The sequence below is a fragment of the Pseudopodoces humilis genome, chromosome 2, assembly GCF_049639895.1.
Source record: "Pseudopodoces humilis isolate 2021_Gansu_Grassland_sample_001 chromosome 2, ASM4963989v1, whole genome shotgun sequence".
In the NCBI taxonomy this organism is placed as follows: Eukaryota; Metazoa; Chordata; class Aves; order Passeriformes; family Paridae; genus Pseudopodoces; species Pseudopodoces humilis.
In genome coordinates this window covers 6,979,579-6,997,581 of record NC_142201.1, presented here as the reverse complement: position 1 = coordinate 6,997,581, position 18,003 = coordinate 6,979,579, and the positions used below count along the sequence as shown (strand labels likewise).

The 18,003-nt window shown below is 36.2% G+C and overlaps 1 protein-coding gene across 10 annotated transcripts in view; it reads right to left on the bottom strand.

Moving 5' to 3' along the window:
• Positions 1-18,003, bottom strand: part of CASK (calcium/calmodulin dependent serine protein kinase) — a 190,436-nt gene that overhangs the window by 23,496 nt on the left and 148,937 nt on the right. For 5 of the 10 annotated variants that reach the window (XM_088068968.1, XM_088068969.1, XM_088068970.1 and 2 more), the window contains 7 exons: positions 16,298-16,375; positions 14,841-14,921; positions 10,230-10,418; positions 9,244-9,322; positions 6,831-6,916; positions 5,739-5,807; positions 168-236 (listed from right to left, as the gene is read on the bottom strand). In XM_088068968.1, coding sequence (XP_087925094.1) covers positions 168-236; positions 5,739-5,807; positions 6,831-6,916; positions 9,244-9,322; positions 10,230-10,418; positions 14,841-14,921; positions 16,298-16,375 — 651 coding nt within the window. The remainder of the gene's footprint in view (positions 1-167; positions 237-5,738; positions 5,808-6,830; positions 6,917-9,243; positions 9,323-10,229; positions 10,419-14,840; positions 14,922-16,297; positions 16,376-18,003) is intronic. The other 5 variants (XM_088068972.1, XM_088068973.1, XM_088068975.1 and 2 more) reach the window with 1 other exon arrangement.

The window sequence follows — 18,003 nt, the reverse complement described above, 5'->3', positions numbered from 1 at the left end:
AAAAAAAAAAAAGAAAAGAAAAGAAAACGGGGAGTTACATATGCAATAACCTGGGTTCTCTCAGCAGGACAGAATTTTCCACTGACCACACAATAAGTATAACAGTAATGGCAGATGAGCACCAACAAAACTTTCACACTTTCTCTGTGTGGAACTGGAAATCTTACCGAAACAGAATTGTTAGTGCTGCTATGACCATTAGCGGGGGACTGTCTGGATGTAGAGGGGGAATCTCTCTGAAATAAGACACAAGGTTCATTAACAACACAACACTAGCACAGGAACACAGATATATTTCAAAGAACAGTTACATCCACAGCCTTATAACCATTTGCTTAGCTGCTTCATTTGTGAAAGCTTCCACACTACAATCTCTGTAAATCTAAAAAGCTTTTCCATAGCTTAAGATTCAGGTTTGACATTTTGATTTATCTGAGGTAATAACTATTTTTATGTTGCCTTCAGCTTTTTAATAACTGGGACTTCTGAGATCTCAAAAGGCTGACGATGCCACCATCCCTCAGTCATAGACCAGTCTTGTTCAAGGACCTGAAAGTTACACTCTGAACAGTATTTGGAATAGAATGAGGCCCATATCCTGTTTTAAAGATGTTTCTGAATATTTTTTCAGCTATGTGGTGGTTGATCAGTCTCTACTCAGCAAGATGCACCTCCCAGCAGTGCCTCAAAGACACTGAGGCTGGGACCTGAGGAGAAAGCTGGATTCTCTCTCCTCCCTTCTCATCCATTTTACTGCACAATGCGGGTTTTCCTCCAACATTTGTAAGGGCCTGAGAGTATCAAACCTTGCCAAAATATAGCACCTTAAAAAAGCTAATTCCCTTGACCCAGACTACCAGTGTGGCCCTACAGTTCAGTGCAGACACAGGGTGCACACTGGGAAATTCTACAGGAAGGATAACTGGAATTTCTGATTGGGTTTTTCAGAGCAATCTTTTTCACATGCCATTTTGACTGTGCTTAATTAATTCCATGAGGTCCAGATAATTGAGCCATCTCTTCTGAAAATAAAATAATCCACTCATACATTGTAAAAAAATTTAATTAAAAAAACAAATCCCTTTTACCCTCAAAAGAATTCTAGAATATAATATTCCATGTCAAAGGTCAGCTTAGGAATGTCTGGTCATTTTGTGTAACATCAAGGACAGCAGAGAAAAAGGGCTGAAACAGTTTTCTAAGCAAACAAAGTTAATGCTGTCATATTTTATCAATATAACTATCTTTTGTGAACAATTAAAAACCTGGAGCTAAACTGTTCATGTAATATTAATCATGGATTAATGACACATATGTAAGAACAAAACTTGTCTCCCACAAATATTTGCAATGTGTAAAGGAGTAGGGGAAATCAGCTCTAATTCTAATTACAAAATCAGTTCAGCACAACAAGTTTAAAATATTCAAATGAAAGCAATTAAACCACTCATTACTGAAAAAAATATAAAAAAATAAAATAAAGAATAAAAAAATGAAAAGCCTAAAGAAATCAGTATTCCTTTTTTTGTGTGTGTGTATGGATTATCAGCATCACCTTTATCAAACTGTAACCAGAACAACTTTTTTCAAAAAGGCAGTGACTTCCTGGCTTTATAAAGAGATTTTCTGCTTGCTCTGCAATTCTGTCTCTGCTATTTTCTCACTTTCAAGAGGTGAAAAATCAATTGTAATTTTTTTTTTTTTTTTTAAATCTGGTTTGTTATGATCTGTTTTTGGTGATGGTTTAGCAGGAGACCAAGGGAAAGCTTTGGAAACTGATGCAAGTACCCAAATCATTTGGAGAAAAACAACTTTAGAGAATGCCACTATTTCTGGAATGTCTTGAAGGATTCTGCCTTTGAAGGAAATTTTCTTGGTTTGAGAATGTTTTGATTTTTATTCCTCCAACAATTCTCAACACAAGACAGCATATTATTCAAAGCAAATGTTCATCACAACATACTGAGGAAAATAGACATTTTCAGTGCTATTGATGATTTCAGTACTGTCAGAAATAATCTAACAAGTTAGTCAAGAGACATATTTTTATGTATGACTTTTACATAATTAGGCTGTTCTGTTCTGTCACATTTTCAAAGGCATTTAGATTCTTAATTTTCTAGGGACAAGTCTTTCTTTTAAAAAATACCAGACTCAAAAGTTAGGAGAAAAACTGTATTATGAACAATCTAATGAGACAAATCAATGAGTACAGAGATCCTTAAAGAATAACAGGAGTGCTTAGGACTGGCCTGGAAAACCTGGAAAAAGTTTTGGTTGTGAATTTGTTTCTCCAGAAAAATCAGTAAAAAACCTACTTTTCCTGGGAAGAGGGGCAGAAAAACACTTGGAGGATCCAGTGATTCTCAGTAATGTAGAAAGGTTATTACCATTATATTTTAGTAGACTTGACTGTCTGGACTTCCCAGCCTTCTCCAGCCCCAGGACAAAAAACAACAGAAATCTGTGAGATCATCACTATTCAGCTAAGAACCACAGAGCCAGAGCCTTAGAGGAAACAACCACAATTATTTCCAAATGATGGCAAACCCAGTTTCCTGTTGTCTCCTTGTTTTTAGGTTTATGAATGATAAACAATGCATTTAAGCTACAAAGCTATATAGAACTCAGTGATGTCTAATAAATATGACCTGATCAAATTAGATACTGACAAAAACAGCTGGATCAATGATATTGTTGCCAGATACAAAAAAAAAAAAAAAAAAATTAGACAAGAAAGCAAACAAAACCAAAACCTCCAACAAAACCAGACTTTCCAAAATTCTAAAAATACTTTTAAATTTCTGTCTTGCTCCAGGAACACTTCTGTCAGTATTTTTAATGCAAATTTGAAAGGTTTAAGACAATAAAAACTCCTGATGTTTGAGCACTAATGGAAACCATAGAAGACAAAGGAAAAAAATCCATGGTGATTAACACCAGGCTTTTAAAATCTCATATGTATAAACGCTTTTCTTCTTAATGAAACAACTTAAGGGTTATTTGAAACATAAAGAATGTCTATAAGGATTTTTTTTGTTAAAAAAAAAAAGAACTTCTCTTACCATTCTCACATATCTGACACTATCAAAAGTTACTTGGGGTGTTGTGTCAGTACAAAGTAGGAATGCAAATGTAGTCAGAGCAAAATGCTTACTCATTGGGATAAAACTGAAACATATAAACAGCGTACAGAGCCATCAGCCATAAAAAGGATGTGTTGCAATAGATACTTAAGTTCATGTTTATGTAAATTTGCAATTTTTTTGGTATCTGATGAAGAAAACAACATCCTGGCCCCTTGTTATCGAAATATCTGCATTAACTCAGGTAATTTGCCATGCCAGTGACTGAACTGGTCATCTCACACTACATCAGCTGATCCAAATTTTACACAAGGGAATTCAAAAGTACTATGTCTTCAAGCAAGGTCTGCTCCATGAAATGGAAGGTCTGGCAAGTGAATGGAAGGCATGGGTGCAGGAAAACCCACAAATGACTACAAAACCTGAAATTATTCTGTTGAGATTTTGAAAACTGCCTCGTTATCCTGAATTGCAAAGTGTAGGAAAAAGACTTCCCTATATATGCAGAAATGGCTCAATATTTAGAAAATAACACTTATTTTAAATTAGCATAAAAGAAGACAAATATGGCAAGTGAAATTCAAATCCCAGCTATTGAAAGAAAAACATTCCATGCCTGCCTCCCCTTTGTGAAGGCCTAAGATTGTAAATAAGAAGCACATCATTTCTGATTCTACTAATATATAGTTTTTTCTTATTAAAGATTAACAAGATGTCTTGCAACCCAGTAATGTGATCCTGGTAGAATCTTCAAAGGCCCTCAATCCTCCATTCTGTTTTATATTCCTCTTCTCATAAACTACACAACATAAGCACCAGTCCATGACTGAAGGAGGGGGGAAATCAAACATAAATTTAGACTGAAATATTGCCAAAAAATACCTTAACTAGGAAGATTATACTAGTGAATACCAAAAATCTCTCTATTTATCCTGATGGAGGGCACGAAAAGTAATTTGTGTTAGCAATGTCAGTCAACATTTATTTTTAGTCTTTATCAATGGTTAAGAATTTGATTCATCGTAAGAATCAGCTTCCTGAAAATTCTGTGAAAAAAGTTCCCAGTGTACCAAAGGACTAGTGATGCTTTAACAGCATGATTTAAAAACACCAGGTTTTTGTGTACACCTGTAACTGATGAAAATCAACCCAAAATCTTAGTGTGGCTGAGCAGCTGGAAAGGACTCATGCATCTCTGACTAAATGAATGATAAATACAAAGTAGGATAATTAGACCTTTTCTCTTTAATCACACATTTCTAGTTTAGCCATTTTTTTCCCAGAGGAAAGTAAGAGTCTATTTTCCATTCTTCTGTGAAGTAAATAGTCATGAAAAGCCTAAGGACACAAAGCTAAAGAAAAGAGATGATCTGCTACTACTAAAATGACAACTAATAGTACTAATTTAAAGCTGTATGCTGAGTTTTTCCAAATAATCAGCTTCCCAGCAAATCTGCAGTTTCACCAGTTTCTGTATTTCACTACTGGGAAGTGAGGTATCGTTTATTATTACTCCTCTCTGCAGCACAGAAGTCAATACACGAATTTGTCAGCACACTGTAATTTTTTAAAAAGCCTTTGCATTTCATGAAAAGCTTCTGGTTTCATATTTATTTTAAGAGAATTAGCCTCACAGGTGAAAATCTGTCAAACCTTCTACCTCTAAAACCTTTCATTTTTTGTTGAATTCTACTAGAAGTACTGAAGGCAACCGAGAAGCCATAATTTTTTTTCCCTGCAAAACAGACTGTTCTGACGACCACAATAGCAGTTTCTGTGTGTTCTAGCATCTGCTGAGACACAAGAACAATTAGGGTGAAATCACAGCTCTAATTAAGATAAGGTGCTTGACTTCAGCAGGGGTTGTGATTTCACTCGGGGAGTTCTAATTTGGGAGCTGTTTGCGCAGTTAAGCATGTGGCATGGAGGGACTGGCATCATCCACACACTGCAAATGCCATCTGTATGCTCAGACTGCAACAGTGGCTCTCAAGTAGCCATTTCTACAATTTAATTCCCTTCAGTTGCAATCTGGAATGGAACTTTGGGAGCAAAAGGGAATTAAACGTTGCTGTGCAAAAGCTGTAATACCAAGTTTCTAGTTCAGCAACAACTCAAAATCTGTTTTTCTTCTGTAGTAACAAAGACCATTTTTTCATGGAAACATAATATTAAGCCACATGTAACTGTTACACACAACCATCACAAATTTACCTCAACAGGGTTATACAGAAACAGGTTTTTCAATTAACCCTTAACAGCCCAAAGCAGCAACACAACGTTTAAAGCCTAAAAAAGAGGAGGATCATTCCTCAGTTTAGGAACTTTAACAGACTTCCTAAAAGTATGAGTTTAAATGATATTTTAAAGGGGCTTCCTAAATGCTTAAGTTGAGAATCCCCTTTCCTATTTTTTTTTTTCTTTAACAGGCTGTAAAGAGTTAGTTAAGGTGCTGATGAGATGAATATGGAGGCAGGGCTGAGTAGGTAGGTGGGACCTACTCGTGTTCCGTTATCTTTGTTGTAAAATTGGTGTGCGTGATCTAACAGGACAGGCAGAAACAATTTCCCAGAAAGCAGTAACATTCAGCCATCAGCAGGCAGTTAGTTACAGGACTGAGGAAGAAAGGAGATGGGTCATTAAATTCATTACCTCACAGGATGAAGATTGCATGCGGTAACTTGGCACAATCTTGAAGGTAATACTTCCACGCATTTCCCTCTGTGAAAAAAAAAGCACTTTGTGACTCCAAATTGTTAATGCTGGAAAGGAAAACATCACAGCCCAAGTATGAAAAGCCAAAATGCTATGGATAAGTTGTCATATCACCTATAAACAAACATTCAAATTGTCTTCATTAATCTGAAGGATGAACATCATTATCAGTTTGTTCACCTTACCAGGTTCTGAATGCCTATAATCTAGAATAGTATCTTATTGTGAGAGATTCAGAGATGTGTAGGTTTCCTCCATGTCAACCTTTTTTTTTGTAGCTATATTCCTGTCATCTGCAGTCTTTTCTACTAAAGTGGCATTTTCTTCCCTTTCATCATACATGTTAAATAGCAAAACTGTATTCAGTTTCTGGAAAGCTGCATTTTACGGTACTAAAGGTAGGAATGTCAAAAATAGTCTTTCATCAAAACAGAACATGGGGTCTACTACTCTGCATCTACTATTGTATATTTATAACAAGGAGTAACTCCAGAATAGCAGCAGATTGTGACAACTTCTTTTCTTAAATGGCAGTCAGAATACTCGTGAATACCACATGGCTGACAACTGCAGAACTCGATCTGGGCAGAAATGTGAGCAGATCACTTCAAGAGATCTCAGAGTTTCCCCCCTTTCTCTCTTTGGCTGGCTTACTGTGACCCCAAAAAAATGCTACTTCCCTTTAAGCTTGTCGAGGATTAGCAATACTATCCAAGATCTCAAGGTTAGGGCTGTATGCAGAAAAATGAACAAGTGTTATGGAAATATCAAACTCTGCTAGCGAGGCCAAAGGTAGAGCTTTCCTGGAAAAAGACAGACTGACTGAGCTCCAAGTAATGTTTTTTAAATTTGTAACTTCAGTAACTGTGAGCCCAACAGTTATAAATTGAAATAACTTTTAGTTGCATGGACATGTAGTCTATCAAGAGCACAAGAAAAAGGGGAAGTTAGAACACAATTACACAGAACTTTTGACTAAGTTAGACAGGCACTTTTATAGAGGACATGAGGAAGATTGCAGGCACTTACAAGCATTTTTTGTAGTTGTTCTACAGTTTGATTTGCCACACTGATTCCATTTATTTCTCTGATTTCATCCCCTACATGTAGCGTACCTGCAGAGTTAACAAACACATAATCACCTCAGGACATGTTTCTACAAATTGAAATAATTATAACACAGCACTAATATTCATACAGAGGCATAAACAGAAAACAACATTAAAATAATTTTTTTTGCTAGATTCAGAAAAGGACTTTGCATTAGCTACAAATCTGTATTTCAGAGTGCAGTGAATACACAGCAAGAGATAACCAGGCATTCTCTAAGTAAATGGGAAAAACATGTTTTTGTTGTTAAACAATATTGAATCAAAACCACCATATGGCCTGGAATAGTATAAAGATTCTTTGATATTATTCATTACATCAAACTGATAGAATTACATGTTAGACTGAGAATCAGATTCATTAACATCCCTGCATCAAATAAAATCCCCTTTTCTGCAGCATTTCCCATTTCTGTCACTCTGACAGAAGTGAATATTGGTACGTTCATGACTGTAAGGAGAAGTATACATAAAAATTAGGAATAAAGAATGAACAGTTGGCAGACATGTCAACAACAAACAGACGATTTTTAATGACTGACACTGGTGTTTCATTTTTACTGAATGCTCTGGAAGGTGTGAGTAGATGGAATCTTTTAAAGCCTTTCTTCCCATTTCAACTCTGCCACCTTTGGAATAAGAACAATTTCAATTGCCAGGACTAGACACAGTTGGTCTAGAGACAGGAGGCAACTTCACAGTAGCTACAATTTTGTCACTGGGAATTGCAGAGTTTGTGTTTAATCTGCTGGACCTGAAATGATACAGTTCCTGTAACCTTCACAGAAGATTTACTATCCAGACATTGAGGATATTGCCTGGCAGTTTTTCATACAGCAAAAAGAGAGAGAAGAGAAAAATGACCCAACACACCCCAAAACCAATACAAAGCACAGGTCCTACCAATAGGATTCAAAGATGGTGCTTGAGATTACTCTCAAATTACACTTGTGTAAAATAAAAAATAAAAATATTCTAAATACAGGTATGCTGAACAAAGCAGTAAAGCTAAGAGGCATCAAGAGCACTAACAGAAGCATTTAAATTAATTAGAGGCATTTAAAAAAAAGATGACCATACTAGAGAAACACTGAAGTACAGCTCATTTTCAAACTATACCTAGTGCAGAGCACTACCTTAGCTAGATGAAACACATAGAGAATAGGTTAGATTTCCCAAATCTTTAGAAAAGACCCTGAATAATTAAAAAGAGTTTTAATGGGCACAATTGGATATTTTACCCATTTTTAGCAGGTTTTAGAAGTTTTATTAGCCCCATTATGGAACACAGTTGTGTGAAGCAATACTGTGCAGAGCATCTCCACTACCTAAGCACAGCTGAGAGAAAACCTTCTTCCTGTGAATCTTTGAGCAATCTCCTTTTAAACTGACTTTCAGAAGCCAAATGAATTTAAATTCAGGAGGTCCTCCAAAGGCATATAGAACTCTCTCTGAATTGCATCTTTGCTTGTATTAAAACTTTTGTCTTTCCTGCTTCCTGACAGATTTTACCATATCATTGAGACAAAGTGAATATATGTTTTCTCTTCCCAATTATATGTTCCTAGCTTCCTCTGAAGTAGAACAATAGGCTAGAGGGAACTTTGGTCTGAAAAATGAAGAAAATTTTTGTTTTCATCAAAAGAAAAACATGGCAGTCTGAAAAAACTAAAGTAACCTTTTCATGGCTGCAATCCAAACTTGCAACCAACAACCTAGTAGGGAAGTTCATCTGTTTAAAGCAGGACAAAACCCGGTTACATTTGGACATTTGATATGAACACACACAATGACAAAAAGGAGAAGGCTGGGGATGACAAAAAAAAGCATGTTTGCAAGATTTGTTACGGTAGTGAAAACTAAAAACAAAGATTTAGAATCTAGGCACATGTAACATTTTTACTTCAAACCCCATTTCTGTGATTCTTAACACCAAAAATATAAAGATCCTCACGAACTGTTTGGACAAAGCTCTTTCATTTTTGCAAGGGAAAGTACTGTTACTTGTGTAAAGATTTATTTTTTTAAAAGAGAGGATTAAGTAATTACAGCTCCAGGAATTATTGGTGTTTCCATCTCTTGCTGAGCTATACTCAGTAATAAGATAGTAATTATCCTAATTATGACCTAAATGAAACACAGTGGGCCCTCATCTCAGAACACTGGTAGACATCTGCAACTGGAAGGTAACTTAAGCAGTTAGCAGGAGTCCATGCACAGAGAGACACTGCTACGAATAGCAGCAATCAAAATCAGGAGAATGTACACAGTTTGTACAAAAGGATCTAAAATAACTGTGGTTGAAGACAAAACTCTTCATGAAATGTCATTACCTTGCCGGTGAATCATTCCTCCGTGCATAATTCTTGCCACAATGCAGTGGTTCAGCTCATTCATTTTTAAAGTGATTCCCTAGAAAAAAAAGAAATGTTTATACTTTTAAAATAAAATATTAAGCACTGTGATTCTTGAGTGGTTAAGAATAGTCACGTTTCCTGAAAGCTTGAAGGCATGGTATAAAGTTTAAAATTAAAATAAAAACTTTGTCACTCACTTCAAGATGAGCAATAAAACCAGATACTATTTACAAGTGAGAACGCAATACTTCAACATATGAGCATATAAGGATCTGTTTTGTTAAAAATGTAATTTTACACTGAAGTGCAAAGGCTCCAGTTGGGTTTAAGGACTAATTTGCTATAACTACTACAAGGCTGCTTTTAAAGAAGCCCAGCCCTAGTGGCACAGCAGCAGTGTGAGTGCACACAAAGCATTTCAAGGAGGATAAGCAGCTCCAGTGGCTGCTAAACCATTCCAGTGTCGCTCTATTAGGAATGGCGAGAAGAACGACACAGACTCTGTTGTGAGTTGAACAGGAGAGTTCCTCCTTCCTTAAGGTTTATTACCTCAGACTTCTTTTATAGACCGATACGTGAAAGAATAGAAAAGAAGAACTCTTATTGGCTAGTAAACTAACACATCACCATCATTGGTCAGTGGTGTACACCACTCCTCGACCTTCTCTTGCAAGGAAACAAGAAACTGACAAACAGCACCTGCAAGGCTGTCTTCTATCTCTGAGGATTGTCTTAATTCCTCCTTAGGATTTCCCAGGCCACTTTCTCAGGCGAGACTGAGAAAGTTATGTGGCCTGCTGTTCCACAGGCACTGTGCTGCCTGCCTTACTCATAGCTAGCATCCATATTCCAGTTAATCGACAACCCCACCTCAAAGTGAGGAAACCGACACATTACAAAGCATTACCACGCTGGTCTCTACCAGCACGAAGCCAAGGGAAATAGTGAGCTTGCCTCCATACCATGGGCTCATCTGTGTTCTTCTGGAACTGTACCAGCCGGACCCGTGTTACGTTCTCCATATCCATGTCGCCGTTGGCGCTCTCTGGGGAATCCCCATTCAGGTACGGAGAGGTGGGAGGAGGGGTAACTCTCAGCGCTTCGTCACTGTAAACTTCATGTGCCACTACATCATGAGTTTGAAGTAAGGCCTGGAGGAGAGCACAGCGACAAAATGTCAGGTGTCCATCATCTCTCATGTCCCTCGCTCGTTCCTTGTAAGTGTTTCTGAAGCTTCTAAGAAAGTCAAGGAAATCCAAGATATTTGTGCCCCATTTCCTACTGAAAAACTTTTCCCTTAAAGGAGTCTAGGAGAAACTTCCAGACTGCAAACTCCTACACACAGGCTGAGACTCTAAAACCTACATGAATTAATGTGATTTTTACTGTAGGTACTTCAGTGAGAACGATGCTGCCTCCCTTCCCCTCATCCTCTCGACACCTGCAGGGTGTCAGAGTGAATCCATCTTCATGTGCATAGACAGAGAATCGGGAATCTACCTTTCTGTGCAAACCACTCTATAATAATTACTCTAGCAAAATGGAAAGCTACTCAGATCCCATGGTATTTTGCTGTCATAAAGGCAGACTGTGGATCAATACTGACTGAAAGAAGGAAATGCTGTTTTTTTGTTGTTTACTATCATAATTGCTTCCATACTCTCCCCTTTCCCTAGGACGTGGACCAGCACTACCACCCTGAGTTCCAAATGCTTGACAAAAATTACAGTGCAAACCAACAAACTGCTAAAACACTGCTTCATTAGCTTTCATTAGCTAATTTAGAAGCACTTCTAAAGTGTACCATGTTATAAAAGGTAATTTCTTAAACACTTTATGTTCCCATTTCTCAAATCAATTTGAAACTATACTTGGGAAGTCAGCACTATAATGATGGAACAAAATTCCCTTAACTAATAATGCTTTGTCCACATTCCCTCCCATTTTTCCAGTGTTTCAAGCCCATGTACACACATACTCTTTTTAGTTAAATACTAACCTGCATCTGCACTTCCTATTTTTCATCTTATTTTCTCAACCAATAAGCTCAAATTCACAACAATTTTTCTGCATCGGTCTGCACTACTGGAGCAACATTTTATATTAGAGACCTGGACCACACAAGTAAGTTAACTACTTTAACAATATTTAATTAAAATTTGATTTATTTGTGTGTCCATTTATGTGTGGTTACTCCAATGTAGGTTAATGGTTGGACACAGTAACTTTGGAAGTCATTCTGTGCCCCTAGTTGTATCTGTTACACTCTACACGCTTTAATATTACATTTCTTATATAATCCAGGTCCTTACATTTTTATCACAAATATTTTCCCTGCTTTATATTATTTTTAGCAATAATATTCACCTTGTAGGAGGTTAAAATACGGCACTTCCAGCATTTTTAAAGGTCCATAATTATACTAAATGACTTCTGAATATGTTCACAAAATTGAACACTAATTCAGAAATACATTAAAGTTCAGCAAGCTCAATTTAATATTGAAAACATTTAATAAATAGATTCCTATTGGACCTTACTTAAAGATGCCTGCTTCAGGCAGTTCTGCTAATTTTGATAATGTGTTTTTTTTCTGTCTGTCTTTCCTTTGCAGAACATGATAATCCTGCTAAAAATAAATTTAATGAGAACAACTGCTTTCTACTGTACTGCAGGATCACTGTCTGCAGAGAACAGCATAGGAAAAACCATGTGATGAGGGATAAAACTTCAATATGTCATTAAGCAAAATTCTCCTAGAAAATATTTTAATTGCTACAACATACTGAACTTGTATAATAGAATCTTTTACATATGAAACTGGCATATTCGAAAAACTACTGAAAGCTGTGTAATGGAATAAAAGCTCTTTGAAATGTGTACCTACATAACAAATGAGGTACTTGACAATGCTTTAAGAATTCTTAAATTAATTATCTACTGAAAGACCTTCATGCAAAATTTACATACATTTCTTTAAATTAAAATGTTAAACATGCACAGAAGAAATTGATAATTTATTTCTGTAGCCACAAGGCACATGAGGGCGAAAGAAAATCAGAACAACAGAACACCTTGAAGATCTGTAACAAACACACTTTATTGGCTTTGGTTCTGTAAAGGCCTGCACACAGTTTAACCCACTAACACTGTGGTTAAGTAAACAAGACGGATTATATTATTTTTTCATCTGATTAGGGATACACATTAGATTAAAAAATAAAGTACTAAAATAGTCCATTATCCTACAGGTGGTTAATGCACACTCCTACTTATTACACCTTGTTGATTACTGAATTAATGTGCATTAATAACCAGTTTATTGGTCTGTAACACCTGGCAAACACAAGGAGTGTGGGCTGACAATATTGTTTTATATAATTATTCCTTTTCCTAATAGTTTCCTTTAAAGTATAAAGGCTTTTGCTCTGAAGGAGTCTGGCACAATGCAACAAATGTAAGAATAATTTTATTAATGTCTGCAGCCCATAAAGATGCCTTTGGGAGCAGGCTGGGAATGATGGAGAGGATGGAGTTGTCCCTTTGGCATCTGTAGACTGTGGTATCTGCAGGTGTGGATCCCCACCAACTTATGCTGGTTTAATTGCTACTTTACATTCCTCCCTAACACCAACTGTTTCTGTTCCCCTGCTCATTCTGGCTCTAGCAGCATCCCTATTATCCTAAATTCTTTTTACTAAATGATTAGTTGGGGACTTTTTCTTTTGAGCAATTTTCAGCTAGTTCAGCCTAGGGCAACATTAAAGTGCAGTTCTAGATGAATGCCAGAACTACGAGGGAGAGGATGAAAGATGGAAAAAAGGGATGATGGGACTTCACCAATGGGCAATTTAGCCTGGGATACCACAGACTCACTTGCTGAAATTACTCTTCATCAAAAGTATTTGTTATGGAATTGCAGCTTATACCTTATGGAAAATACTTTTCATAGATTTGCAGCAACATAATGCCAACAAATTTTACATTTATGAGTGTATCAGGGAACAGAGATACCTAAAAAGAGGATTTTCAACTCAATTTTCCTGTCACTTGATTCTATATATGACAATCACTGTTATTGATGCCTACTCTGAAAAAAAATTGTAATTAAAAAATGTTTTTTCTCCACAGTGCTTAATTTTTTAGCAGCACTGTGGGGTAATTACACACAAAAACAGTAAATTAAATGAAGCTGTCAGATTCTAAATGAAGCTGAATATCAAAAAAAGACTTCTTAAAAATCTTTCTTACAATATGGTTGAGTACCATTCCACCTTGTTTTATGTTCTATTTCAATCCTGTTAAATGTTGAATCAGGGCTGTTACAAACTTTAGGATAGAACAGATACCATCTCCAGGGAAAAACACTTCAGTGTTCAGTGTTGCTGAATTGGCACAAAAAAGTCCATGTCTGCATTAGCAATTAGTACAGTGAAATATGACTGAATCAAAAAGAAAAAAATTGGATTAGTCAGGACCTGATGTACACACTGAACATTGCAGGAGTTTTTTCTTCTGACCAGCTTCCAGCTCTCCCTGTGGACAGTGTCCATCAGCTGCTGGATTACACTGGCTCCTGGCACATATTTCAGTTTAATTTTAACTGAAAAATGTTGTTTTGCATGCTCTAAGACCCTTATGTGATATAAACCAAACACTGTTAAGGGGCAATCAGGAGATACACTTTAAAAACATGCTCCTGATGTGATTTAAAGTTAAATCCAAATGTAGCCAAGGCTACAGGGGCCATCAAAAGAACACACTGGGACATGCAGCTACCCAGATTTCATCTTATACCTGCACAGGAGTTTGGTTTCAGCTCACTCTTTCCTGGAAATTACGTTTATCCTTCAGACTTAGAGTAATTCAGCTTTCAGGTGAGCAAATTCCACAAAGCCCCCTGCATATAATCCTCGTGTTAGGGAAAGTCAAATTCATGATTTTAAGCTGACAATAATGTATAGCAGATTTAAGAAAACATGTTTATTTCTCAACTTATGAACTTCACCGACAGCATAAACAAAGAAATCCTTCAAAGTAATGGACTTCAGCAACTTGAACCAAGTTACACAGCAGTAACATCCCTGAATTTAGGACAATTAATGCCCTCAAATCAGATCTGGGAAACAGGTACAGTAAGTGTTGATATGTAACACAAATTCAACAGACTGTATAAACTACTGATTTATTGTAAAATAATATTAAATAAACACTTATTTTGCAATGCTTGTTGGAAAAAGAAAAAGGAGGATCCCGGCTCTATCTATGGATATCCAAAAGGATTCATTCTTCTTTCCATGAGCAACACAGACCTCCAAAAACACAGTGAAACTGCTCCATAATTACATTACTTCAATCTGCTGAACGTTTTCACCACAGTAATGAGGTCTAATAGTAGCAGAAATACTAATTCTTTTGCCAGAGCAGCAGGTTAGAAATAATTATTAACAGGTGTATTGTATGCAGTTCCATCACTTGCAGATTTTAAGAACTTACTGAACTTAAGTTTTCTAACAAAAAGAAAAAAAAGAAAAATTAAAATAATAGCTCAAACAAGAGTAGGACCTCCTTACCATGAAATGAGGTTGTGTTAAAATACGCTTTAGCTCCTTTGCATCATTGTTCTCTGGGTAACATGAAATTTCTTCCAATACCTGCAAAATAAGCAGGAGAAATGCCCCATAGTAACTTACTTTAAAGCTATTGAAGAAACAAAATCCCTCACTGCTCAGTCAGAATATCCCCAAATGATTATACAAACCAACATTTTTGACACAGGAAAGGGTTTAAAAGAACGTGCCACCACCCAGCCGCTCCAAGAGATTAAAATACCTTGTTCCAATGTTCTCTCCAAAAGAGATTAAAGCAGAAATTTGAAGGAAACAGTTTTGCTTTTTTTTTTTTTTTTTTTTTTTTCAACTGACAGCATTCCTCCAGCAGCTAAATATATGGGGACAGGAATGGAGTGGTAACAGGTGACCTCCACCAGTTGCTGCTTTCACACATGGCCTCCATTTATTAAAACAACTGGTTTAAAAGCAGAATTACAAACACTCACGAAGCCAATTGTTAAAGACACCAAGTCTAGGTGGGCCATCTGCTACCCCCCCTCCAGGCTCCAGATTTTTTAAAATCTCAGACACTTTATCATTGGGGAAGGAGGAGTAAAGAAGCTTTAACTCATTTGCCTGCAACCTGATTCTTACACCTTAATTTTCACTTGCAGCTTGTAGCTGGACAATGAAACCAGAGTATTTAATCCTGCAAGTACCCCCAGGATTAACTGACAGCAAATTTTGCAGAATAGGACTTGAGAGTATCTATCAGTGTGACTTTAGTTATTATGTAGAGTTTTAAAATCTTCCCCCCTTAACAGCACAATAAACACTGTTTCCTGTTATTCCTATTATTATTATTATTCCTATTATTTCCTAACCCTAACAACTGCACAAATTTTTACTGATAATACATAATACAACAGGCTTGGGTTTTTTACTACTTTCCATAAATAAGCAAATAATATACTATTTGCAAGATATAAGAATTAATAACATCTCTGTCTATCTTTGGTCTTAGTGGGCCACCTTCATTGTATTTCCAACTCTGCTCTTCTTAGAGATCTATCTATATATCGATCTACGATAAACTTGGGGTTTTTTCAATTAAAAAAGCTGATACTTCAAAATATTTCTTTTTGTGACTAAATTTTATAAGCATCAGATTTCTGCTGCAGATAAATAACCTGAACAGGAAAGATACTGCAATTACCCAGCAGGAGTGTTCCTTTTAACACCACTATTGTTGAAGAAAAGGTTAAATGATTACACTGAGTAATATTTATAATCCTTACACAGATAATGGAATTCTGCAAGTTTATGCAACTTATTATATAACTTTAATAAGCAATGGTAGCATTCCAGAAGTAATTCAGATAATGAGCCAGAATACACATCTTAATGAACAAAAGTAAGTTATGTTTAAATACAATCAACCTTTCAAAGTAAGAAAAAACATACTTTAAAGCCATTACCTCTTTGGCTCTCTGTACAGCATCACTTGGAGGATTCCTGATTTGTGGTGAAGATTTTGTGTTTATTTTGTCATAAAGCTGAAATAACAAGAAAACAAACTACTGAAATCATATGCTACTTTATATAAATTAATGAGTGTTTACAATAGCCTGCTTATGTTACCAGGATTAGGATGATTATTAAACTGCAAAATCCACAGATGTTCTATATACAAAATCTAGCAGCCTAGGGTTTTGGCTTTTCATTTTTAAACATTTCCTGATTTGAACAGTGCCATAGATTCAGAGTTCATGGAATGACATGGGAAAGTTCAAGAGGTTAAGGGCTTCTGCAAACCTCCCATGATTTTGCCACATATTTACAGAAACTATATTCTTCTACCAGAAGTGAGCCTGTGAATCTATAAACCAAACATTCTTCTATAAAATCAAGTTAACCTGCATAATTCCCTTTTCTCAATTAATCAAACCATCAAATATTCTGAACAGTAATTTAAATAAACCTTGGGATATGGGAAAATGCTCCTGAAGATAGAACGTTACAAAAGCCTAATACTCTGAGAACAGAAAAACAAACCTTCCAAGAATGAATACTCATAAAAAAGGGCAACCTTATTTTACTAGCATTTTCTATTAAACAGAAGAATGTCACTGTATTTAAACAGGTCTTCCATGTTAATTATTTTTTTTAAAAAAAACCTTTTAAAAACCATTCAAGTATCCAAAGCACAATGGAAGATCTTTCTTCAGGTTTCAAATTAGAGATTACATTTCAAGTGATATAAAGATGGCCATGCCTGTAATTATTTTCTAATTATGTTACACTATTTCTTTGATATGTAAGACAGAAAAAAAGACACAAATAACATTTTTAGGGAATTAGAGACATTTTCATCACAACAAGGGTGGTGAAACAATGCAACAAATTGCCCAGGGAAGTTGGAGAATCTCTCAACTTTGGAAATACTCAAAATTTAACTGAAATTCAAAATACTCGATGTAAAAAAGCATTCAAAGTACAAAACCAACTCTAAAACCTTCAGCAAATCCTAACACTGCCAAGGGTGAGGTGACAAGAAAGCACTGTTTAGGCTGCTCAGCAAGGAGTGCTCAGGAGCTTCCTCTGAGAAGTTCACAGCTCCACAGTTTGGCTTAGAATTGCCTTGGATGTTTGAAAAGGGGAATCTTGCCAGGACACAGAACTGCCCTCTTCTCTTTCTCACACAACATGAAATACCATTCAGTTTTGGGTAGATACAGAAACTGCCATAAATGCAATCCAACATCACCATCACTTTCCCAGAACAATTTAATGAACATGTTGAACATTTCATGTCCATAACACAAATAAGCACAAAACCAGCAAGCAGTGTCACTTCCAGAAAAACATTCTCTGCAGGACAGTTACACCACTCTCTTGGGGAAAGAGAAGTAGAAAAGTCAAGCTAAATTTCTTCCAATGCAACAACTTCACCTTGTGCTGCCAAAACACCACTAAACTCCGCAAGTTTAAGCAGCCTTTACCACTGTTCAAAGCTTTGAGTCAAAAGCTTTCTGCTAACTTGTAGTTTAGGAGATATTTTATTTGTGTATACAATTATTTGTTTTACCTTTTCTTAGAGAAATTAACAAAATCTACCCAAACTCCAGCAACTGCACATTACAAAGTACCATCCTTCTGTGTCTGTTAAGAAACTGCACTGAGC